The 27,302-nt window shown below is 41.0% G+C and overlaps 1 protein-coding gene and 1 long non-coding RNA gene across 2 annotated transcripts; both read left to right on the forward strand.

Moving 5' to 3' along the window:
- Positions 1-930: 930 nt before the first annotated feature.
- LOC108649421 (uncharacterized) lies at positions 931-2,138 on the forward strand. The gene has a single exon (XM_018098390.3). It carries the CDS (start codon positions 1,016-1,018, stop codon positions 2,018-2,020), a length of 1,005 nt encoding a protein of 334 aa, XP_017953879.2. The 5' UTR covers positions 931-1,015; the 3' UTR covers positions 2,021-2,138.
- Positions 2,139-17,955: 15,817 nt separating this feature from the next.
- On the forward strand, positions 17,956-18,415 carry LOC149091912 (uncharacterized). Its single transcript, XR_016196525.1, has 2 exons — positions 17,956-18,142; positions 18,306-18,415. It is a non-coding gene; the product is annotated as an uncharacterized LOC149091912 (long non-coding RNA).
- The last annotated feature ends 8,887 nt before the right edge of the window (positions 18,416-27,302 follow it).

Raw genomic sequence — 27,302 nt, forward strand, 5'->3', positions numbered from 1 at the left:
CTCTATCTATATAAGTATTGTTTTCTGGTTGTCAATATATATATTTTTTGGAGAGATTTTTTGGTACATATTTCAAGTGGTAAAGAAAATTGATTTAATTTTATAGCTATAAATATAATAAAATATGAATTTTCTGCAATTTTGGGCAATCCTAAATATACTTATCTTCAGGGCATATATTTGTACTATCCCATTAGCTTCAATATCCACAATATGTCGTTAGAGAATTCAAGCTTCTGTCTTCTATGGTATTTTTGCTTTGGACATTTCTGTAGCCTAACCCACAAATACCGCGCTGTGCCCACACCCACTCCTCTATAAAATACCAAAAATATTCTGCGGTTTTGAATGTTTTTAATTGTATTATTAGTAATTGCTATTGCTGCTGTTGTTGCTGTTGCTGTTGCTGTTGTTTATGCAAAAAATTAACATTCTATGCCCTTTGTAGTAAGCGCCCATGAAACGAGGACAATCCGCATTGGCAATAAAAGAGCCGAGAAAAAAAAGGGAGGGTTTAATATTTTGCACAAACATGTATTATACTTTTTGGATATACTTTATATTTATAATATTTTAATGCTAATTTCAACAAATCCAAAAGTATTTGTGGCTCGCGCCCTAAACACAATTTATGCATGCACTTTTGTATCTGCTGGTGATATTTTAATTTTACTGTCACATTTGATCATAAATTTGCCGATTAATAAATAATTCGTCGTGCGATTTTTGTTTTGCCAATTTGTTGGCCCCAAACAAGCCTAAAAACCGGCTATTATCCACCCCACCCAACAGGAATTTGTGTAAGCCTGCCAGGGGATATGTGGTGATGGAGGTAAAGCTGTAAATGCTGAATTACGAATGGATAAGTTTTAGAGTTCAGTATTGTAAAATATGTCAAGCAATTAGTTACTTTTCCCACAAAATTCAGTTACATATACACACAAACATATGTTTATATATAGTATAGATTCCTATTACTCAAGTATACCAAATCTTTCATTAACCAGCTGCAAAGATGATGAACGAGGGGCGTCGCAATAGCTACGATGTAGTTTCCGTGCCATCGTATGAGTCGCTGACGGTGCAATCGGAGACCTCGGAGAAATTGCCAACCGATGTGGCCATAACCAGTCAGATGGTGCACACCTTGCTGAGCGATGAGGAGAGGCTGAGGCGTTGCTCGCATATGCACGATATTAAATCGAATGCACCAACACCGCCCGTCTCGGTGGCCGAGGACCTTTTCATTTGTGAGCTGGAGGCTTTCTCGAATGAGACCTGTAACTACGATGCGTCCGATCTGCACGTGGCAGAAGCGTTCAATTCCCAGCTCATGATTATCCATAAGGAGGGCGATATCCATAGCGCTCTGCACTTTCTAGTCGACTCGCTGCACAATCCCTTCGCACCGCGTGCTGTGGGCACGGTGTTCGTTGAGCAGGGCATTCGAGAAGAGATCATTGCGCGCATCCGTGATCAAATGAGGCCGCTGAGCTTTAAAACCGCCTTCCATCCCAATTATCGCAAGACGAAGAATGTGCTTAGCAGCTTGGACTTGCAGATTGTGAGCGCCTCGGAGGACAGAGTGCCGCCCCCATTCGCCTCGCCCATTGTGGTCTGCGACTGCGAGAGCAAAGTGCTGGGCTCCCCGCCCACTGGCGTCGTCTGTTTGCGATCTTTCAAGGACAACCTCGAGATCGTCGAGTGGTGCAGCAACGAGAGTTTGCAATTCGAGAGCATCAGCATCTGGAACGAATGCGTGGAGAGTCTCTATCAGCTGGTCGCCACACTGAACTGCAACACCTTCTACTTTAACAGCTGCAATGTCAGCCTGGAGCCGATCAATCCATCTCTGGCAGAGGAGAAGACTACTGTCTGCATTGCCGATGGCTTTCACTATGAAACACTGCAGATCGGCGATCAATTGAAAGTCGTAATATTTCCCTTTGGCTCACACATCTGGCAGATAGCAGAGCCCATCGAGCCTCCACCGCCGCCCATTTCATTCCTAAACAGCTGATCTGCCGGATCATACAGTCTCTTCCTTATCTTCCTCAGCAGCAGCTGCCGCTGGGTGTTTCCGATAAAAAATAAAGTCGTTCAATTGTTTTCGCCAAAAATATAAACTTCCATCAATACTTTGCTGTTATTTTTGGATCACCTTTTATGTTAATTGACTTTGATGATGATGATGATGTCGATGATGGGGCTTTCGAATATGATGGCAGCTGTCAGCGGCCGTAATACGCTTAATATATGAATATCTTTTGTTTTTTCTCTCTGTTTCTCCCTCTCTCCTTTTTATTTGCTTAGGGTTCGCTTAATGAGTTCGTCTTATGTAAATATGAGCACTTACCGAAACGGGTTAGCCACATGACTAACCAACAGCTTCCTCAATCAACTGCATCTGTCCTTCTCGCATTTAGTACTTAACCATGGACTGGGACATGGCCCATATCAAAGCTCTGAATGGTGTTAATACTAATAAATCACATTTCCCTATGCTCCAGAGTGTGCCTGTGTGGTCTGCTTCTTCAAGGGCTCTACAAGCCTTGGGCAAACTATTTTCAAATGCACTTTAGCCATGTGAACTATTATAACTTTTATTCATTTATTTATTTTACGCTTAAGTAGTGTGTTATGCATTATTAATTAAAAATATCGAATTTTGAATTTTTTAATAATAAAATATTTATTGTAAGTATTTATTAAATAATAAGTTAAAGAATATAAATTTTTAACATAGATATTAAGTAAATATTACAAATACATACATATGTTCACAAAATCACAAATAAATATGTATGTATATATTTGTACACAGAATATTTTGTATGATGTTGAATATAAAATAAATTTTTAAAATTTACAAAATATTTTAGTTTATGTTTTTTTTTTTTAAATATTATTATTTTAATTACCATTACTAAAAAATTTTTTTTTTTTATTAAAATATGGTTGAATAAATTATTTGACTTCTATATAAAATATTTTATTTAATTTATAAGTATAAATTAATAAATTCAAATTAAAAACCTTTGTATGTGAGTGCTAGTTAGCCAAAAAATTCTTAAATAAATTATATAAGAATATATATATTTAATAGGTGTTTATATAAGAAATTCATATTATGAAATATTTGTGTAGACCAACTATTATTAAAATCCTTTGCCAAAATTGAGACAAGAGTGCATTCGGTAGTCTGCTTAAGTTGATCCAATCAAGCCCACTTGCCTGGCGATGCATTCGCGATGCTTCAACTCAAATTTACGATTGACATTTAAGAGCGCCAAGCCGGACACATTGTGCAGCAGCAGCTGCCGCTGGGTGTTTCCGATAAAAAATAAAGTCGTTCAATTGTTTTCGCCAAAAATATAAACTTCCATCAATACTTTGCTGTTATTTTTGGATCACCTTTTATGTTAATTGACTTTGATGATGATGATGATGTCGATGATGGGGCTTTCGAATATGATGGCAGCTGTCAGCGGCCGTAATACGCTTAATATATGAATATCTTTTGTTTTTTCTCTCTGTTTCTCCCTCTCTCCTTTTTATTTGCTTAGGGTTCGCTTAATGAGTTCGTCTTATGTAAATATGAGCACTTACCGAAACGGGTTAGCCACATGACTAACCAACAGCTTCCTCAATCAACTGCATCTGTCCTTCTCGCATTTAGTACTTAACCATGGACTGGGACATGGCCCATATCAAAGCTCTGAATGGTGTTAATACTAATAAATCACATTTCCCTATGCTCCAGAGTGTGCCTGTGTGGTCTGCTTCTTCAAGGGCTCTACAAGCCTTGGGCAAACTATTTTCAAATGCACTTTAGCCATGTGAACTATTATAACTTTTATTCATTTATTTATTTTACGCTTAAGTAGTGTGTTATGCATTATTAATTAAAAATATCGAATTTTGAATTTTTTAATAATAAAATATTTATTGTAAGTATTTATTAAATAATAAGTTAAAGAATATAAATTTTTAACATAGATATTAAGTAAATATTACAAATACATACATATGTTCACAAAATCACAAATAAATATGTATGTATATATTTGTACACAGAATATTTTGTATGATGTTGAATATAAAATAAATTTTTAAAATTTACAAAATATTTTAGTTTATGTTTTTTTTTTTTAAATATTATTATTTTAATTACCATTACTAAAAAATTTTTTTTTTTTATTAAAATATGGTTGAATAAATTATTTGACTTCTATATAAAATATTTTATTTAATTTATAAGTATAAATTAATAAATTCAAATTAAAAACCTTTGTATGTGAGTGCTAGTTAGCCAAAAAATTCTTAAATAAATTATATAAGAATATATATATTTAATAGGTGTTTATATAAGAAATTCATATTATGAAATATTTGTGTAGACCAACTATTATTAAAATCCTTTGCCAAAATTGAGACAAGAGTGCATTCGGTAGTCTGCTTAAGTTGATCCAATCAAGCCCACTTGCCTGGCGATGCATTCGCGATGCTTCAACTCAAATTTACGATTGACATTTAAGAGCGCCAAGCCGGACACATTGTGCGACGAATTCAGCTGGCCAATAAAATCATCAGTTAACGACTTAGGCGCGGATGATGCGTGAGTGACGGAGTCATCGTTGAGTCGTCGTCGCCGTCGTCGTCGTTGTTGTCGTTGTCGTCGGCATCGACGCACCTCCCAGCACTTAAGAGCGCCAAAAATAAGCCAGGCTCATCTTGGCGATTATCAGTATTGAATTTATACAGCATAAATCTCTCGGCAAGACAGACAGTGCGACACAGACCCCGGATCAAATGGACATGTGCATGTATGTGTTTGTGCTTATGCATGCATGTGTGCTCGTCTCTCCACACAGACTCCACATGGCGCAGGTGTAGCTGTCGCTGCAGCTGCAGCTGGAGTCGGAGTTCAGTCTGGGCCTCTAACTGTGGGCCATGCGTTGAATTCATTATAAAATGCGGTTTCAATTATTTGTCAAAATGTCCGTTCGCCTGTTGGCCCTCAATGGATGTGACATTGATGTTGACATTGACGTACAGCCAGGCAAGGCGAGCTCCACCTCTGCCTCCCGCCAGCCCGATTGCGACAGTACAAATTAAATTGTTAATGGGCAGTGAGTCATGCAGTCAGTCAGTCAGTCAGTGAGTCCGTCTGTTCGTCTGTCTGTCGTGCCATCAACTAGACATGCGACAAGTCAGTGCGTTTTGGCCTTTATTTAATATGGCATTTCATTGTTATATTCGCATTGATGTTATGCAAATGACGCATTAGCCTGAGTAATTGCTGCACTGCAGCATCCACAATGCCGCCACAATTCACTATAGTGATCTCCTTGCTCTGGCTGCCTGCCACACATAAAATGCCAGCTCAATCGGCTCTGCTAGACACCTTTATGTGATTCCGCTTAACTTACAAAAGACTTAACTGCAGCGTAAGTCGGCTGCATTTAATTGCCATCTTAACGATCTAATATGCCAGTGCAGACACTAGACACTAGACATGTTTAAGAGACGCTCAAACAACTACTAAAAGAAGTTTAACTGTGTAAAATTGGACAAGTATCAGAGGTGGTTTCATATGAGTTTCGTATAATATTTATTCATGATTTTCTCAGTTTGCTTAGCATTTCTGCTAACTTGACGCAAGTATATCCGCCCAGTCAAAACTCTTCTAGAAATCATGCCAACAGATCCCACACTCATTCAATGCCTTAAAGTTTTGGGTAGTTGAATAAATAATCAAGGCGTCTGCATGCGTGAAAGTCAATTAGACTCGATCGAAACGTTAAAGATAGCCGAGTATTTAAAAGTTTGCAGAGCAAGTCTAGTTGGTGGCTGGGAGGCGAGGCAAGGCAAGGAGTACAAAGTGCAGAAAGGACCTAGGACTGCCCCTCAGCTGTAGCTAAATCTAAAGCTGTAGCTGTAGCTGTAGCTGTAGCTGAAGGCATACGAGAGTGCATGGCAGTACGTAGCTGTCAGTTTCAATCGTGTCTGCAGAACTTGTCACTCATTCAATAGTTTGAAAATTGCAAATGTCACTTACAACTCACACACATACACACATACGCACTCATGTGTGTGTGTGTATCCGTAGCTGTGTGTAAACATTCTAGCCAAGGATGCGACTGAGACAATGTTGCTGGAGACGTTGCCAAAGGACGACAAAGTCTACCAAGAATGCCAGAGGATGACGCGCCAGCAGACGACGCTGTGAATTAAAACAAGGCCAGGAATAAAATAATAAAAGGACAAAAGACAAAAGCATAAGAAAACTTGAGCAATGTGTGTGTGTGTGTGTTTGTGTGGGCGTGTGTGGCTATGAACGTGGATATTGACCCATTTAGTAGTTTGAGTAAGCTCGCTGAGCCAGTGCAATATTTTGTGGGCCACACGCTCAACCACCCAACCACACACAAACACGCACACGCACACACACACACACATACAGACCGAGTACAGCATGTACGCATCAAAATCAGACTTGTAATCCAAGTGCAAGTTGCGAATCCAAAAATCCATCCATCGGTTGCAGCAGCAGCAGCAGCAGCAGCAGTAGGAGCAGGAGTGGCAGCATCTTCTAGCAGCATCCTTCGCCTTGGCCAGGCGACATCCTTCGAGCTTGAGCTTGCAAGCAGTTGCGCAAGGAGCAAAACTCGCTGGGCTGATGTCACGTAGATAGACAGAGACATGCAACTGACAGACAGATGGAGAGACATTGTGACACGACACATTGACTGACAGCTGCAGGGGCCGAGCCGAGCAGAGCAGAGCTGAGCTGAGCTGCGGCGTGGGCGAGGGTGAGGGCGAGGGTGAGGCTGGGCTGGACGGGGGCGTGGCAACTGGCAAGTGCAAAGGATTGCTGCAAGAAACGGCGTGTGCAAACAAACCGAAAGACAAAAGCAAATGACGAACGTTTTGTTGGCAATGCTGAGGAACTGACAAGCCCAGAGTGTAGCCAAGAAAGAGAATGCGAATGAGAGGGAGCCAGAAAAGCAAAGAGAAAGAGGAAGCTTCATGCACTTAGATGCATATTGAGAGCGTCAAGGAGTGTGGACCAACTGGCGATTGTGGAACAGCAGCAGCAGCAGGACAAAGCCATCAAGCCATCCCAGCCTCTCACTGCTAAACACACTTGAAGTCGATTAACTTCAAATACTTAAAGCAATATATATGTATATAGAGAGAATTATATTAACAATATATTGCAATGAATGGGAATTGAAAACTATTGTAGTAGCTCACAAAGCTGTGCTTAAGACTTTTGCAGATTTGAAAACATTCAAAGAGTGCGGCCAAAGAAAAAATTAATTAAATTAAAACTTAAAACGAGTAAAAGTATATAAAAAGTAAATTGAAATTTCCTTTCACTATAAAATACATATATAATATATATAAATTTATGAATATCAAATTATAATAATCCAAAATAAATAATTCATTTATTTACTCTAAATAAAATAAAGTAAGCCTTGAATAGAATAAATAAGAAACAAATTTTTTTAAATATATATATTGGTGGTCATATAAAATTTCTTGTCGATCTCAAATAGTCTTCCCTCGGTTTTTCAAAAGGATTTCATTTATAAATCGAGACTGACATTAATATGTCTGTTAACTTTAATTATTACCAACAAAGTATTGTAAAGCTTTCCACGAAGTGAGAAAAAACAACCAAAGTAAAAACATTAAAAAATTAATCGCAAGCGCAAATTGTGAGTCGCTTTTATTTTTTTCAGCTTTTTTTCAGTTTTATCTAGGGTAAAAACAAATAAAGGACACTCATTACCGCGCTTCCCTAGCAAAGCGGAACGCCGAACGGCGAGGTCAACTGCGCTGTGTTGTCCTGGCGCTGATTTGTCCTTTTGACGAAACATTAGGCGGACAGGCGAATATGAGACACGACGAAGCAGCAGGAGCAGGAGCAGGAGTAGGGCAGGAGCAGGGGCAGCAGCATCAGCACAAGGACTCCATCCAGTAAAAAGTGTTTTTAATTTAATTTTTTTCACATTTAATTTTTTGCGTTCACAATTTTTTGAATGAAGTTGAAAATCATAAAACACACAGCACAGCAGACGTCGGGCTCCAGCTCTGGGGCGGATGAGACGAGACGGAGGCCGACGCTGAAGCCGAAGCCGAGGCAACTGAAAAATAAATAAGAGTAATTAAATTTCGTAACAAACATGACGAGATAATGGACCGAAGCCATTAACAGTGCCCGGACCGTCAGTCAGGCCAGCGTCTGACCGCTGCAAGATGACGAGAAGAAGCTGTTGACGCCAGGACAGGACAGCAGGACAGCGGGATGACGGCGGAACGGCGAGAGGAGCAGCTGACGCCAGTTGCTGCGCAACCCGTTCATATATCACGCCTCAGCGCCTGGCAGAAGAAGAAGAAAGCAGCTGCTTTAATGTCCTCGGCATTTTTCACATAACCTACGCCAAGACTCTCAGATGTCCTTTGACAATACCCCTAGGCAGAGGCGAATTTATCTCGATTCAGCTGCCATCTGAAATTTCATAGAATTACTGTAGCCCTTGGTTCAGGATTGATTGAGAGCTTGCCACTCAGAGGGGTCAGACTACGTGGATTGAGTGATGGATTATTGAGCTCAATTCCAAGAATAAGCAAATTTCATATATAGAGGATATTGCTTGATATTACTGGATGTATTCTAATTGAATAATATTAAATAAATATAAAAACTTTTGTGTTAAATAATTCCAGTTCTTTTCACTAACTTGAAATCTGCCTTAGCTGAGTTGACTGTCCAACAGCGACTGCAAGTGCGCAGAATGTGCTGCTCCATCAATTCTGACATGCAAGCTGGAAGTTGCGGAGGATTTGTGAAGCAGAGCTGCCCGTCTAGCCATCCATCGATAGCCAAGAGACAGCTGCACAAAATTGGCCAGCGAGTGGGGAGGGAGCCCAATGAATGGGAATGCAATGCGCGGCATATGCAGCGACTTGGCAGTTGCCAGCGCCAAGGACATGGAGCAAGACGCTCGACGATGGATTACGCTGCTTCTGTTGACCGAGCACTGAGTGGGGCAGAGTGCGCTTGAAGTTTGGAACTTGGGAACTTGGGGCTTGGGGCCTATACAACATCAGCATCAGCATCAGCATCAGCGTCATCAAACTGACGTTGTCTGTGCGAGCTGTTTACTTGCGTTATCCTTTTGGCACTGACCGCTTTTGTTGTTTTGTTATTTTTCATGTCAGTCAAGAATTGGCAAGCAACGAGCAAAACAGGACATGGCCGATGAAATATGTTTTATATATATATATATATATATAAAGGGAGAGACAGAGTGCGAGGGGGAGTGCGAGAGAGTCTAGCATCAGCCTGGACGAGCAGTTGGAGCACATTGCATCAATATTGAAACGTCAACATCAACTCGCCAGCGGCGAAATGGCGCTCAGTGCATAGACAAAGGCAAGCAATGGCAGTGGGAGTGGACAGAGGGGAGAGCACAGGGACAAGGGCAACGACGACCCAAAAAAGCTGATGAAGAGTTCAAATTTTTCTTTGTGTGATTTGACGAATGAGCTGTCATCTTGCATTGGAAATGCTCTCTTGGCCCACACACACACACACACAGACACCCACCCACACATGGTTACAGACGTATGCACAGCTGATGGCTGATGGCTGATGGCTTTCTTGTTTGTTTTCTTTTTTCCTCTCCATAAAAAGTTGCTGACCATTTCTTTTGATGGTTAGCTAAGGAGCATGCTGAAAGCGGCAAAGGAGCCTGCATTCATAGACAGTTGGATAGATAGTTGCTTTATGTTTGCCTTTGGCGCAAATTTAAATTGCCAAAAACAGAAGATTCCAACGGGCCTAACTGGAAAAGTGCTGAAATCTCTAATGTTTGTGGGAGTAGATATTTGAGATAAATATAAAATTACAAAATATATGCTTTTTCAGCAAACACAATGTCTACGATAATAACCAGGCTGTTTACATATGAAAGAAAAACCTTGAACCTTAATATATATATTATGTATAGGAAATAATTCTACTATCTGTAAGTTAGATTAAGGCTAGTGAAAGCAAATTCCAAATACAATAAATAAGTTTAAGCTACATTAAATACATTCATTCTATAAGTAGGTTCGGCAAGTCGGCGTCAGCTCGTCAAAGCTGACTCAAAACTCGATCGAATGCATCCTCTGTGTGAGCTGGCCAAAAATACATATGGTAGGACGGTCAACGGGAATGGGAATGGGAATGGGAATGGGAATGGTAACGGCAATGGCAATGGCAACGCCAACGCCATTCATCGAAGCGTGGCTGGCCATCACTTGGCTCGTTTGCTCATCGTCAAGACAAATGGAGAATAAATAAATTACTTTCGGCCTTTTTGCAATTCCAAAACGTCACTGCATATTCTGGTCAAGCAGTCAGTCCAGTCCAGTCCAGTCCAGTCAAGTCAAGTCCCGTCCAGACGAGTCGAGGCGAGGCGAGGCGAGGCAAGGCAAGGCAAGGCGAGCTGAGGCCAGACCAATGGCCAGTTGCAGTTGCTTTTCTTGTGGCCTTGTTGTTGTCTACATGTGATTGCTGTTGCAGGCGACGCCTCCTCTGCTAAACTTTTAAAACGTCAATCAATTGTCCAAAGTTGTCGGAGTTGTCTGACATGTTTTAAATTAACTGACGAAGACGAGCCAACCTAAGCGATTTATGGCCCATACTCAAGATGGCGTCTCTCTCCCAGCCACAGCCCCGGCCTCTCGTGTGGCCAAAATCCAGCTGAGCGTAGTCCATGTGTCAAGTCAGACCAGGAAAATGGCCAACAATTGATATAGTAAATTGTCGTCGTGCGAGCTCATGAAATGCTCATCAAGTCGAGTTGTTAATTTGAGGAACGGAATCCATATGTTAAAGTTACTCGAATATATCCAAAGGAGTTCACCTCAATATACTAAATTTATTAAAAAATATTTTTTTTTTTAAATATTTGTATCATAAATTATTTGCATAAAAAATAATTTATTCTTTGTTTTAAAATTGATGTAAAGTCAAGGCTTGAAGATAAAAGTATGTTATATAGATGTATGTATATATCTTGAGAAATAGCTTTCCCTTAGATCAAATTGAAAATTACCTGCTAATTTTTATTTATATATCCACTTCCTGACTGTGATTTTTTTTTCTATTTTTCCCCCATTTAGTGCCATCCTTTAATGGATAGCTGTTATCGCTGTGTCAAGCATTATCCAAATCGGTCTGCAATTGGACCAGAAATCGTTCGCATTGTCAATGCAGAGACAGGCAACAACGACAGGATGTGTTTTTGCATATCGAACGAATAATTTGCGGGAGCTTTGCGTGTGTGTGTGTGTGTGTGCTTCAAAACAATGCATATATAAATTATAATATAATAATAATTACTGTCAAACAATAGAAAATTAATTGCGAAACAATCAACGTTTCATTAAAACAAAATGGATTTGACATAATTCAAATGCAGAAGTGCATAAGTGCTGTCCCCCTTCCACTTCGTTCTCCCCCCACCCACTCCACCCCGCATCTGGTTCCGGGCTGGGATTCCGGATCGACCTGCCGACGCGTCGGCCATCCAATTGTTACGTTGAATCATTCATTTGGAAAATATTTAATTAATTTTTGCCAATAATGGGCTGGGCGTCGCGACAAAAAAAAAACAAGCTTGATCCATACACGCACACACACACACATACATACACACAGAGACATAACCGCAATTACGACATACCAGTGAAATTCCCTGTTTGGCCATGGCTGACTTTTGGCCATGTGATATATTAATGCCAGTCTAATGATGCCGTCCAACTTGTCACTCACTTAATGGGCCCAGGTCATAGATTAATAATATACAAAGGGACTGCAGTCCTCAAGCGAATTGCTACGGCCTAGATTAATCGCTGTCTGCTGAAAGGCTTAGTTTGATTATGATACTTAGTTAGCCCTAAGATATTAATAAATGATATTCATTAGGCAGAATATATATTTATACACGATTATATTTATAACTAACCATTTTTATTTTTAGTTATTTAAAATTAGTTAAATTTGATTGTTTCCGGAATGTACAAACCTTACTATTTGAATGGCTCTGACATGACAGAGTTGAGTCATTATTTAACTTCGGTAAGTATATTTTTTGGTTGCTGATTAACTTATTCATTATATATAGTATATCTATCATTATATCCATCTAGTATATCTAACTTATTTTCGACTCGTGTCACTTTTAATATACTAACATCGACGAGTTGGCATCGTCTATGCTGCTGGCTTTCATTTGAAATATATTTACTGCAGGTTAAACTGAAGGATATACGAAATAAATTCCGTTGGTGTAAACGAAAGCTGAAGGACAACATCAACCGGACTTCTGACCGATGAGCACTCAGTTCAGCTCAGCTCAGCTCAGTTCAGTTCAGTTCAGTTGGCGCTGCTGGACGGCCAAGTGCAGCTGCATTATCCCCGCTGAGCAGTGTAAATGACTGCAAAATGTGAAAATAATAAAGGACTAAACACTAAAATTTACAACTAAAGACAGAGAGACGACAGAGAAGAGCCAAAACACACACACACACACACACACACATAGACTGAAAGGATGTAGCAGCAAAGGACATTCACAGAGTAGGAGTTGGCCATCCGGGTGAGCTGCTGCAATTAGATGGCCAGTTGAATAGACAGTTTGGACAGTTGAGCGTTTGTGCCAGATGGATAGATGGCTGGACTGGTCGGATGGATGGGTTGATAGCTAGACAAGTAATTGCAATGTAGGAAAACAGTTTGATTTGCCAGAGACGTACGTAAGTTGCCCTCTGATTGACGGCGAGTCACTGCGAGACTACAAAACAAAGCCGAAATCGCTTTACGACCGCAAATCTGAGCAGCTCAACTCGAATCTCGCCTATTTTCTCTTCTTTTTTTATGTATTATTTAATTGTCAGCCAAACAGCAGTCAATGGCCACAAGTGAAACGCACTACAAGTATTTCGGACAGGCCGAGTTGTTGGCGAGTAGACAAGCAGACCAGGCCCTAAAACCAATCCAATTAGATGCATTTGCATGCCTGTCCGTGTCATCGCATGCACTAAAAATCTAAAATAATACTCAAAATGTCAACTATTCAGTGAGGCAATAAGATTGCTAGATATTTTGGAGGAGGAACTGCAAGGAGTACCTATGCTAGCATCGAGTGCGAGCGACGAGTTCTGTTCACTTGAGAATCACAAATGCAATAAAATATTTTATGTACATGACAAAAAAGTTTGTTAGTTGTCAACCGCCAGACGTTTTTTGCTCATTTCACTTGCCTCCCCTTGATGAGCCTGCTATGCCCTAACGCAAAATGAACTTCCTGTGCATCAGCAGCTGCTCCTGCTCCAGCTCGACACTCTCCTGGCTCAAAGGCGAAATGAAAATCTAAAGTCTTCTATATGCCGGCTCATCATTTGCTTGTCTTACCCTGTCGCCGTGTGGGTGGTGCGTGAGGGCGAACGACGAAGGATGAAGGATGAAGGACGTGGACTGAGGCGAGATGAGGCTGTGTCTGCTGTCATTTGTCCAAACTGCATCCGCCAACGGGTTGATGGCATGCCAGCGGGCTGAGGCTGTTTTTGGTTCCACATGCACGTCGAGGATGCTTCGAGTTTTGTTATTGGCAGTTTTTGTAGCTACAAATCTCGAAATACTTTTGACATACAAGTATGTACGTGTTTGTTTAGTTAGCACTGAGTGTGTGAGTGTGTGTGTGTGTGTGTGAGTATTGCCATCTTAGTGTTGTGAGTATTTGTGAAAACTGAACATTGTCGGCTGTCTTGCCGACTGTCACTCAGTCGAAGTCGAAGTCTTTCTGCAAATGTTCATTTGTGCAAGTGTCTCTCAGGCTCAGTCACAAGTCCGATTGTAAAATGTCAGTGGCCCTTTTCCAACAAAAACACACACATACACATATATAGATTTCGTTTAATACACATATATATATATTATAAAATAGAAAAAGGGAAGCATATCCATTAAATGAATTGTTCTTATTTCTGATAAAGCTCAACAACGAAATCACTTCACGACGGTCAATGCAATGCCACTTTTAAAGCAAGCAAGGAGAAGCCAATATGACAGAGGAGTGAGTGAAGAAGAGAGAGAGTGGGTAAGAGATGGGGAGTAAGAGACAGAGAGCGATTAACTGCAACAGTAAGAAAGAGATATGTTTAAGAGAGAGTGAGAGATCGATAGAAGAGTAAGAAAAGAGAGTAAGAGATAGACTGAACAATAGATAGATAGAACAACAGATTAAGAGAGAGAGGGAGATGGAGAGAAAGAAAGATAGAACAACTGAGACGGTAAGAAAGTTACAGATCTACTGGTAGGGAAATATAGAGAATGTGAGAGATTTGAAAGCAGAAACATTTAGATTGATAGAAATAAATATAGCTAGGAAAGAAGATATTCATATGCTTGGTAAAAATATGTATAAATGAAAAGAGATAGAGAGGGAGACAGTAAATGGGTATACTCAAACCTCTTTACTTGCTACATAAGAAAAAACTGTAAGGTTTTTATAGTTTGCCAATAAGTATGCATGATTATTAGTGCCCATTATATTTTCATTTCTCCTAACTACTCCTGTGAGCTTAGACTTCATACTGTAATAGCCTTAACGCTGGCATAATGAATAAAATAATATCATAATTATTATGTGAGCACTCATTAAGCTGACCGAGAGATTTGTGACACCCAGCGTCAGCAGATGACAGTTGGTCAGCCACCAAAATGGAACTCTCTTTCTTTCTCTCTCTCTCTCTCTCTCTCTCTTTCTCTCTCTCTCTCTCTCTGACTCTTTCCTTTCTCTCTATATTTTCTCTTTCGCTCTGTGTCCACTCGTCACTCTTGCTCGTCCAGTTGGCCGTCACGCTGTCGTCCTCATCCACGTTAACGTATTCTTTTGGTCAGTTGGCAAATGACGTTGACATGCCGTGTGATTTTGATGTGCAAAGTTTCGCGCTGGCTGAGCGGCCGCCAGGGGGCGCTGTTGTTCGGTGTTGCACGGCGAGCTCTTGAGGCCAGACAGAGCGAAGCTTTCGAACGGACGCGCGTATGACATTTTTCACTAAAGCTGACAGTTATGTACAGCAAACACCCAGTGCCACCACCCGCACCACCCCCACCGCCGCACCTAAGTGGGGCATGCATGGCATGCCGTTTACCGTTATTAAAAAATTACATACTTACGGCCAAAGAAAGGAACAAAAATGAAAAGCGGAAGAGAAATAAATTCAAAAGTTTCACATGCAGCAGAGGCAAAGAAGGGGGCTGATGGGGCGAAGCTAGAGGTGGGGCCGTTTGGGGAATGTTGTGACGGTTGACACGTCACAAGTTTATAGTGGCTTCTGACAGCTCGGACACACTTCGCCGAACTGAAAGTCCAGTGCGCTGACCACCCCAGCCCCCCTCAGAATTGATGGACACTTTTTGCTTCTTGGCGCATATTCCACAGATCCAGCAACTGGACGAGGACACAGCGGCCATCTCCTGTCTTGGGAGCATTTTTCTACATATTTCAGTCAGAGTTTTTTTTTTAGTTTTTTGCTTCTCCTCCGCTCATCTCGTCAATTGAGTCATCGGGCATTTTTATACAAAATTTCTGTAGTTTAGAAAACTTCACTGCGAACAGCTTCCGTTCGGGCAGACGTCAAACTTCGTTGCAGCCAGCTCGATGCCCACAAGTCTGTCCAACCGTCCTCTCTCTCTCTATCCCTCTGTTTATCACCCTCTCTGCTGACCATCATCGTCTCTGCTTTGGCCGTAACACTTTTGGCCTTTTTGTGCTGATGATGATTTTGTGGTCACTCCTGTTAATCCTTGGAGACGTGTGTCGAACAGGAATTTCGTTCGCAGCGCATATAAATAATAATTTCTGGCACATGGCCGGTGTATGCTGGCGTGTGCTTTGTGCCCTGTCCAGCCATATTGCCGTAGACAGCTTGTCGATCTTTATAATGTTGTAATTGAAAACTTTTCCACCGAAAACATTTCTTTTAAAATATTTTATACTTTTGATATGTCAACCTGCCTGAAAGCCCACACCGAGCCCCACAGCATGGCCCCACTGGCCAACCGAGTGGACATGTCTTAAATTGGTGCGGGCCAAATTTAGTCATGAAGTTTGTTATGCAGGCAACACAAAAGAATCGAGAGATAGATTGAAAGAGAACGAGAAAGTGGTAGGGCGACAGAGTGAAAGGATGAGGCAGATGAGCTGGGCTACAAGAGTTGGATTGAAAACATTTTATATTCTCTAAATTAATTGCTTTCTACTTTGAAACATGATCGAAGATATAAAGTTGTAAAATATTTAGCCCTCCTTTCGAGTACCTAATTTGATTGTTCATATAATTTTTTTTTATATATATTTCATATACTTCTTCATATAATTCAAAATAAAAAATATATATATTACATCAACATCAAAGTGTTGGGAGTGGAAGGGTAAAGCATTCAAATATTCCTGCAGCACCATCGCTGTCGGAGCTCAGACGTTTTGGGGCCTCGGGGCCTGGGTCGTGGTCAGCAGCCGTGCTCCCTCCTGGGGGCAGTAGTTGCCTCGTCCTTTTGTGCTAAATAATGATGGAAACTTAAACGCCGCCAGAGTGAAGTGAGGGCAAGCGTCCAGCTGACAGGCGAACTTTAAGTGAATGTCCTGCATTTTATTTTTTGTCCTCGGAGAATATGTGAAAGTTGAAATGTTGCTGGAATTAAACTAACAAAAAAGCTAAATAAAAAAAAATAACTATAATATAGAAAAACACACACACACATATATATATAGAGCAAGCGGGAAAATATAGATAACTTAAATAGTTCTTAAGTTTTTTGACGTTCTGTTCGTTGAACCTGTCAATTTGCTGCCTTTCACGAGTTGCCCCATGTGAGTGGCTCGACAACAGTGTGTGTGTGTGTGTGTGCATTGGTATGTATGTGATGCAACACTGGACAATCTTCAAATGGGCAAGACTGACTACAAATTTGTTATATAATTTTTAATAATACTAAAAAATTTCTATAATTTATAATTTTACATGTTACTAAGCATATTTACGATATTTATATTTAATAAAATATCTTTACCATTTTTCTTAATTTTTTTTTTTATTTAAAAAGTAAAAATATCTATATATAAATTTTAATAGGTGTATTATTATATTCAATAATAATTAAATAACTATATATATTTCAATATGAAAATATTTCTGTACATTTTAAAAAATATATTCTGATAATATATTTCATATCATCAGCATATGTACAATGCATTTTTTCTCTTTATTAAATATAAACAATTTGAAAATATATATATCATATGTGTCTCAATATCAGAAGATAATTACATTTTCATTGAATATGGAATATATTTCATTGCACTATGCCATATCTTCCTCATAACCCCATTAAGTCACGCTAATATAAGAAATGATATTTTTATTTATTTGGCTCTTTCGATCACGTCAATTGGTGGGCAGCTCTGCTCTGCTCTGCTCTGCTCTGCAATTTTCTATATGCTTGGGGCTTGCGTGTTTTGGTTTAAATCAACCCGCTCGTTGGCCTCTGCACGTGCCACTGCATTGTCCTGCGGGCGTCTGTCCGGCTGTCCTGATGGCAGCGCTGCTGCTGCTGCTCCTGCTGCTGCTGCTGCTCCTGCTGCTGCTTCTGTTGCTTGTCCAATGTCCTTATTAAAGTCCTGACGGTCCTGCCTCAACTTGTGCTCGTCGTCGTGCTTCTTGTTGTGGTTGTTGTTGTTGCTGGCAATGTCACTCCTGCTGTTGATGCTGTTGCCGACGTACTCGTTGTTGTTGTTGTTGTTGTTCTTGTTGCTGCTGCTGCTGTAGCCCACTTATCATCCCCGGTGACACTTTATAATTTCTTTACTTTTAGTGATGTCACTATTTATTTCATTTTTCCATCAAAACTTTTAAGTTTTACAATAAATTTTCAGAGAAAATACAAATAGAGTGTCCAGCACACACACACACACACATAGAGAGAGAGACATACGTGAAGGAGGGGCGACTATGTCTGAGGGACACTTTGAGAGCAATGGAGCTGCTGGGCATCGGGCAGTTAGAGGTGAGTGGTGAGCGGTGGGCGGTGGGCGGTGGGCGCGGGAGGTAGATGGTCATTGGACTTCCACTTTTGTAAGTGACGTTCGTGTCACTGTCAGAGAGAGAGAGCTGCCTCATTCTCACGGACAACCCTTTATCCAATGTTTCTCTCTTTTTTTCCATTTCAGCTTACGAGAACTTGACATGAAATAATTCCCCGTATATTACATTTATTTTTTTTTAGCCTTGGTTGCGCTTGAACAGAGCTTGTGTTATATATAAGTTTATATTAAATTAACTCTTTCACAATCAAATTAAATATCAGGAAAAGGAATCTGAGGTTATTAAAGTACGTTGGCATTTGTCGTAAAAATATAAATATGCATGAACTATTTTAAATGCATGTCTGAAATTATTGAACAAAGCGATGGTTACGAAATGCAAGAATCTAGATATGAAAATTATACATGTATTGTTTTGTAATTTTTTAATTGTTACTTTTTGATTTAATTTCAATTACCTTATTTATTTTATAATTATTTATTGGGCTCCTATTTTTCATTATTGAAAATTTCAAAATGTCACAAAAGTGATGAAAACAATTTATTTAAAATATATATTTGGCTTTTTTCCTAATAATCTAACCTACTAACCATAAAAGAGCCGAAAAAACAAAATATCATTTCTGATATTAGGGTGGCCTATGAAATATATTCCATATTCAATTAAAATGTCATTAGTTTCTGAAATTGAGACACATATGAAATATATATTTTCAAATTGTTTATATTTGATAAAGAGAAAAAATGCATTGTACATATGCTGATGATATAAAATATATTATCAAAATATATTTTTAAAAATTTACAGAAAAATTCTAATAACTTATATGTTTCTCCGAATCATATTATTCAATATAATAATACACCTATTAAAATTTAAAAATAAATATTTTTGCTTCTTAAATATACATAAAATTAAGAAAAATGCTAAACATATTTTATAAAATATAAATATCGTAAATATGCTTAGTAATATATAAAATTCTAAATTATAGTAATTTTTTAATATTATTAAAAACATATAGTACATACATATATATATTATTAAGGTACATTTCAATACTAATGCTAAAGAGAAGCCCAGTGTAAATCATACTTCCCATGTATAAATGTCTTCCCCTTCGCCCTTCTGTCTGTTTATATATTTTATTGATTGAAAAAAGGTAAAAGAATAGAATTTAAAATTCAACATCAAAAACTAGTTTAGAAATTTAATATTTTTTGTGTGCTTCCCTTTGACAAATGACCTAGTTTGGCCTATGCTGCGGCGCTGGAAAGTGTTAATATGCCAGGCTCAATAGAGTTACTGATCCCCTGCAGCTGATTGCATAAATTTTGCATTACCTCAACTGGCCAGATGTCCAGATGTGGCAGAAATGTGAACTCAGCTGGCACTTTGGCTCATCTCATTATTACTTTAATATGCAATATATGCAGCTGGGGCTGAGCCAAAGCTCGGCCAGCGGCGCGCAGGAGGCGTCTGTGAGTGTGGCCATGTGCATATAAAACTTTTAAAGAACTCACATTATGTGCCCGATACCAAAACATTTTGCACTTGATGGTTGCCTCGCTGCCTGGATGTCTGATGTCTGATGTCTGCTGGCGCACAGCTCCCTCGGCTACGCTCCTCATGCCAGGGTGTCCAGGATGCTGTTCCTGCTGCTGGTGCTGCTCAGTGTCCACATGACTTTGTTTGAAGTAACTTTTGCTGGCATCAAGTAAACAATTTACGACAACGCTGATGATGACGTCGACTGGGCGCTGATGATGATGCCAAAGTACGGGGCAGCAGCAGGAGCAGCAGGAGCAGCAGAGGCAGCAGCAGCAGCCCGTGCCAAGACGCAGCTGAGCTTTGCTGTGTCCGCTGCACTTAACGCCGGCAACTGGCAAACACTTTCCATGCTCGGTCGGTCAACGCTTTGTCTGTTGCATTGGAAACTATTTGAGATCCTGCGGCGCTTTGTGCAAAAGCGGATTCGTTTCAACGCCCTCGCCAGTCCCCGTGGGCGTTCAGTAAGCATAAAAGTCAAATGCACTACACGACTCCTGCTCCCACTGCCGCTGATGCTGGTGCTGGTGCTGATGCTGTGGGAATCATTTTTCAACACTTCATGCATTGCCGACATAATGAAGTGGCCGCCATGCTCCTCTTCCCCCGCATGCCCCTCCCCTTGTTGCTTGCATTTAGCCGGAATATCCCTTTACGCGCATTTGTTTTTCTCATCATTTGCTCTTCTGTTTCTTTGTCGTCTTTTATTATTTCACTTGGCGTTTGCTTTTTATTTGCCGCCGTATTTTTATTCCTCCGTCATCCGTTCGCCGCGTTGGCGGCCGTCAGAGGCGATGAATCATTGCGGTCGGCCGAGCAGCCGCCTCCACTGGCCGGGTTACGTCCTGCTCCATTTGTCCGGAGTAATGAAGAGTCAGAGTCCTAACCCTGGCAGCAAACAGCTGAAGCCAAAGTCCAAACTACAGCAGCAGGAGTAGGAGCAGGAGCAGCAGCAGCTCATTCAAAATGGCATTTGCTCTGGGGCTTTTCAAGCTGTTTCTCTTTTAGCTTTTTTTTTTGTGCTCTTTGCTTCTCTTTCTCTACGTTTTATTTTTTATTCGACTGCTGGCACAATTTTTACATCTGTTTTGTATTTATTTAGGTTAATCCTTTGGTTTTGCATCCTTTTTGGGCTAGCAAATCCTTCTTTATTTCAATATTTGTGCGCCGTCTTTGTGCACTTTTATGAGTGGACTTTGCTGTTGAAGTCCTTGAGCCTTTGTGCAATGCATAACTCATAACTTGAATCCATTACATTAGTACACATTACCCAATCAAAGCCAAAAGTAACCCCCTCCAGCTTCGCTCCTGCCCTGGCCCAACTCGCTTCTGAATACGCACGAATATTATTTTCGCTCTTTTTTTCGGGCATGAAATGGATTTTTGGCCATAAATAGATAAGAATACATGATTCTTATTTCAATAAGAAGAATCAAAGAAACTAAAGTCTTTTATAATAATTAAGTAGAGCTTCTTTGTCTCCAGGCTAATTGCTCTGAAAGTTTTTTACTAAAAGGCAAAGAAAATGTAAATTTGTTTTATGTTTTTTCATTTTTGTTGATTCATATTTATGTTGTGAATTGATCTCTGTGAGAGCTTATCTAAAGCACAACATTCGATTGTTAAATATTAGTCGAATGTTAATATTAATTGTATATTGGCGTCAACAGCAGTGAAGGAGGCCATCTGAAGGCCTATAAGTGCCGTAAATTAACTATCAAATGGCGAGGCGAATGCCTGGGGCAATATAGTGGCTGCAGTTGTTGCTGTTGTTGGCGGCACAACAAGGAGGCGCCACAAGAGCCACAAACCCATTGGCAGTTATTTGCCAGGCAATGCGAAATGAATGGCTACATGGATGCAGTTACAGATCCATTGCAAAAGATTGAAGACACACACACACACACAGATACAGATGCAGTCGAGGTGCGGCAACGTGTCGCGAATTATGAGTGCCCCACACACTCACACAGACACCAACAGTCGACTCGTTTATCGCCCATTCGCGCATAGTTGGCAACACTTAATAATTGAAAAGGAAGCAACGATCCGCCAGTTCGCATCGCTGCTTCCAGGCCGTCGCCTCTTCTCTTCTCTGCTCGTCTCGTCTGCTTGGTGTCGCCTCCGCTTGTTGCGCCTCTCGCACAGTTTGTCTAGTCGACGCCTCCATCGCCGCCGCCGTCGCCACCGTCGCCACCGCCAGTCGCCTGTCCAAATGTTTGTCGATAAATTTCGCGGATGTGCGAGTATCTTGTGCGAGTCGCTAGACGCGCATCTCGCTATTCGCAGTTCGCTTGGCGGATGCCATCATTCGCGCAGCAGCAGCTCCCAAATGCCGCCGTCCGTCCGGCGCGCCTCTCCGCACACTGAATTGTAACGTCATTCGCCATTCTCCACATTCAACTGAATGCATATGCAGCCAGCCCAGCTCGTTTGGGAAATTTGAATTTGATTTTGGAACGGGCCGCGCGCGCTGCCTGCTCGGCAATCTGCGCCCCGTAAAAGTTATTGACAATAGGATGTATCTGTCGGGTAGTGTCATTAATGGCGAATGCTTTATGATCGCATTGCTGCGCAATTTTCAACACATTTTACACTCGCCTCTGCTGCTGCTGCTGCTGCTGTCTCTGTCTCTGTCTCTGTCTCTGCCTCTGCCTCTGCCTCTGGGCGTCGCTGATTTTCATGTTTATTGAAGTGTAGATATTTTTATCTATTTTAGAGGCGCAAGTGTTTATTTCGACTGATTACGTGCCCCGTTACGAGCTGTGACTGCAACTGCCCCCAAATAATATGCATGATGTATACAAATATAAATATATATGTATGTATGTATATGTACATGTGTTCCTCTCTGCTCTTTGAACTGGTTGATAAAATGATGAGTCAAGTGTTATTCCATGTGCAGTTCGCATGTCATAAATACGCCTCGATATGGCAAATTATTGCCCAGAGCTGAAAGGTTTAAGTGCCTTGCACTACGATTCTAAATGCGCCAAGGTTGCGCCTGTCTGCTGGTGGGTGGGCCCATTATGATTATGATTACGATAATAATGATGATGATAATGATGATGATGTGCAAAAACTGCAGTCAAGGCAGCTCTGCAGAACTGCACACATTCATTGAAACAATAAACGCCAAGGTGTTTACTCACCCAACTTGTTGCCAAATGCTGAATTATTCCTGTTGGCGGTAAGAAAACATCTATATACTTGAGGCCATGCACAATCAGTGATAAAATCTCCGAAATTATGGAACACATTAGACATTATCTATGTTGTAAACGCAGGCTCACTTTTAATTATTGTTTCTATTCATATTTATGGGGGCAAATAATCAAGATTGTAACAATATGCATGTAGAATATTTAATAGACGATATCGAGGCATTCAAGCGACTGCACAGAGCAGCCAAATTCATACCATATTAGTATAAATATTTTTATAATAATAATATTATTCATATTAATATTCGCCTTGTACTAGAGAAGATCAGTAATGAGTGCCCACAACAACAAATTTAACTTGAGCTTGAATTATACATTTCATAATCATAATTCCATTTCATTAACAACAAATATGCAATACTCTAATTCACAAATCCCCAGCTATGCCATACTTTTCAATAATAGTCTTCAGAACTGAGCTATAAATGAATTTTCCTCTTGCTAGTACACAAGGCTAACAGAAAGAAATGCCAGCTGATGGATAACAAATTGCAGCTGAGTAAAAATCACAAGCCATCAGCCAAGGGCAAAGCCAAAATTGGGAAGCTGCCACGGGAGCAGGAGTGGGGGTGCGGGGCCGGGCAGGACAAGTCTCGAAGTTAGCTTTGACACATTTGGATGTTTTGCTCCGAGGGTTCGTGGTATGCAGAAATCTGGACGAGTTGGCAATAACTGGCGACTGATAAATGATGTTGGGTCCGTGGCGCGAAGTCAACTATAGAATTTCTCTATTTCGGTCAATCGGCACTGATGCTGCTGCTGCTGCTGATGTGATGTGTGGAGGGGCAGGGGGTGGATCCATTGAAATGAATGTGCGGGCATTCCTTCGGCTGACAGTATTGTGTCCTCATTCGCCGTCGCTCGACAAGCAAAATATGTGGCCAAGATGTCACTCGAAGAAGGAAGGGGGAGATGGAGGAGCGGGAGCTCAGTCGTTGTGTCGCTGCGATATGTGGGGCTCATGTTCCCTAATGTTCTGCTCGACCCATCCGTTCGCCCGCTCTCAACCCTTTCTGCCCAGCTGTCCAAGCGATATTTTGCATGTTGTCGTGTTAGTTTCGTTTCATCCTCGCTTCTGATGTCCTCGCTGTGACAGCGCAACCGCTGCTGCTGCTCCTCCTCCTGCTCCTCGTCCAGCTCTTCGCATTGTCTTATTGTTTGGCGTTTCTAGTTCATTCGCTTGATTTCCCCTCCCATTTGGTAGACTCCCCCCCTTTGCATTTGGCGTTTTTTTTTGTTTTTGCTCTCGCCTCGCTTGACATTCGTAAGATGAAGCGACAGTCCGCGCGTTGCGACAATCGCCACACATTTGAATTTTATTGGCTCGCCTGTCAATGTTCCATTTCGACACACACACTCATACACCCACACACATACACATCAAATAACAAAGCAGATCCACAAAAAACTAAAGACACTTCCATAGGAAGATGCAAAGGCAAAGCTCTTGCAGAACATTTATGTTTTTCTTCTCTTTTCTTTTTTCTCTTTGCTGCTCGATTAGTTTTCTTTTTTGGCAAAAACTTCCAAATGGAATTTGCAGTTACTTCAGTCAGTTAAAAGAAAATTTATGTATTTTCGTGACCATTTACAAAGCAATTTACGCGATCTCCGATTGTCTGTCCAGTTCATATTTACCGCTCAATTATGTAGTTTTTTCTTCAATATGTCAATGTGAATATCGGCATCAATGGATATAATAAGAACCGAAATTCTATAAAGTATAAACACTAACCAGTGGTATAAATAAAACCACAAAAATATATTAAGGGCAGCTGCATGACAAAAGCTGAATGCTACGACACCCTACGGAAGGTGCATGAATAAAACTAGTGGAAATATTGATCATACTTGGCTCGTTCAGAAAAAAACATTGATGAACGCCTATGAACGCCTCTAAAATAGTGGACAGAAATCAAAACTGGAAACTTGATTAAGGGCAACTGCATGACAAAAGCTGAATGCTACAAGACTCAATGAAAGGTACATCAACGCCATAGACTGCATATTATGAAGCTGGTGTAACCCCTGACTTGTGTTACTTAAAGCATTTTAAATCTATAAGTCTATAAGTATCAACCAATCAATTTCGAAAAGTAATGCTTGATTTCGATGACTAATCGATAACCATTTATCGATTTCGATAGCCGTTGGTTGATTTCGATAACTATTTATCGATTTCGATAACTATTCATCTATTTCGATAACTATTTATCGATTTCGATAAATATTTATCGATTTCGACTACTTTTTATTGACATCCATAAAACATGTGGATTGGTCATAATTTTCTCTTTAAGGAAAAAGCATAGCTCTATGAATGTCTCTAAAACTGTGGACAGAAATCAAAACTTGAAACTTGAGTTAAGGCAGCTGCATGACAAAAGCTGAATGGTACAAGACTCGTAAATTACATTAATGGCTAAGACTGAATCATATGAATTCATTGCTAATGAAAGGAATATTAATGCTATCAGCTTAGATCTTCCAGCGAATTTATGGCAGAAGTTAAATGCTCTGAGACTGCATGACAGAAGCTGTATGAATTATAATGAAACCCGAAATTCTATGAACACAATGATCTAGTGAAGGCAGCTGCATGACTGAAGCTGAATGATATGACATACATACATGTCAACAAAACCATATACCCTGATTTCCCATTCTCAATGTCAAGCCCTGTCTTCCTTTTTTTGCTGCTGCTTACAGCTTCTGCTCTCTTCTACTAGCACTCAAGTTCTCGGCCATTTCTCTCCTAATAGAGATATCTATCGCGTTGTGTTGGCTGTTTTGTCTTTCTACCAACAGCGACAGCTTCCCAAATTTGTTAACTATTTTTCAAAACAAGCGACGAATTTGCTGATGTCGAGTGTTGATTGTTGTTGCTGTTGTTGTTGGTGTTGTAAAGCAACGCCTACGTCCTGTGCCTGGCTCTGTGCAGATCTTAGCAATTTGTTGCGCCAGTTGCCAGTTGCTTAGCGACGGCAGCAAAATGCGGGTGACAAAAGTTTCTGCTGCAGCTGATGCTGTTGTTGCTGTTGTTGTCGCTGTTGCTGCAACAGAAGACTTGCAACAGGCTGTGGCAGAAGCCGTCACACGGCAGCTGGCAAGAAAATAAAACCATTCCGAAGATCTCTCAATGCGATTAGCCAACATTTACGAAGCACCAGAGACTGCGGCGTGGGAGACTTGGCCAAGTGCAGAGAAAGGCAGTTCGAAAACACATTTTTAATTGAGCTCGCAGCCATACATAGGTTGGCCAGCGAATCACACCCCCAATTGATTGAGCCCGCCGCTTGAAAGGGCTCTCATTTGATAAGCAGAGGCAAGAGACGACAGAGGCACAAAGCCCAAGGCTGCTCGGGGGCAAGTCGCATGGAAATGTCGCGTCATTGTCATTCTCATTCTGTCAACACAGACTCCAGATCTATGGTCGTGGCTGTGGCGGTGTCTGTGGCTGCTTCTGGCTGTTCCCATCAAAGTGTTGTCACTGTCAGTGCAAATGTCACAGACACATCAGGGATTAGCGCAAGGAGTCGGCGTCGGCTGGGTGCATGGGCTCGGCTTTGAGGGTTTATGCGCGGCTAGCAAATGTGCCTACTAAAAAGACGTCGAGTCGCCGCACCTGCCGGCCAACCACCCACCCAAGGCCCGCTCCGCTGCAATAATATGCGCTCGTCCTTTAGGCAAACAAAACGATGTCAACCGCAACAACAACAACAACAACAACAATAATGAGGGCAAACATCAACAACAGGCAGACCACGGCTCAGAGTCAAAAGGATTGGGGCAAGGGTGAAGCATCCGAGGTCTGTCTGTCTCTATATATATATAAATTTATATGTGTGTGTGTGTGAGTATGTCTAGTGCCCATTTCGTCATTACTTCAACCACATTTACATGCGTCAAGCCCGGCGAACCTTTGAAGCACCAAACTGTCAGCGGGTCCAACCCCTGTCTGACCAGCCGCCGTCTCGGCTTTCTCTCTTCTGCTGCCGCTGCTGCTGCTGCTGCTGCTCCTGTTGCTGCTGCTGCTGCTACTGCTGCGGCTGCTCATCTTCCTTGTGCCGGTCGCGTCTGTCAAAGTCTGTGGGCGGCTTTCAAGTTGCCAAAGCGGGAAGTTTCTTCGCTTTTGATGCACGCACACACCCACAGCAGTCACCCTCCACCTCCTGCCCCTGCCCGACTCCTTCCATGCCTCTCGCCCCTTGTCACATTTGCCTCCTCATTACGAATGTCCTGTGGCATTGTCAACATGTCCTACGCATTATAAACGAATTACTGTCGTCTCTTCGGTTCGTTGGTCTCTCCACGTATGTGTGTGTGTGTGTGTGAGGCTGTCTGTCTGTG

The sequence above is a fragment of the Drosophila navojoa genome, chromosome 3, assembly GCF_054131105.1.
Source record: "Drosophila navojoa isolate 15081-1374.11 chromosome 3, UAZ_NAV_1.0, whole genome shotgun sequence".
Taxonomy (NCBI): domain Eukaryota; kingdom Metazoa; phylum Arthropoda; class Insecta; order Diptera; family Drosophilidae; genus Drosophila; species Drosophila navojoa.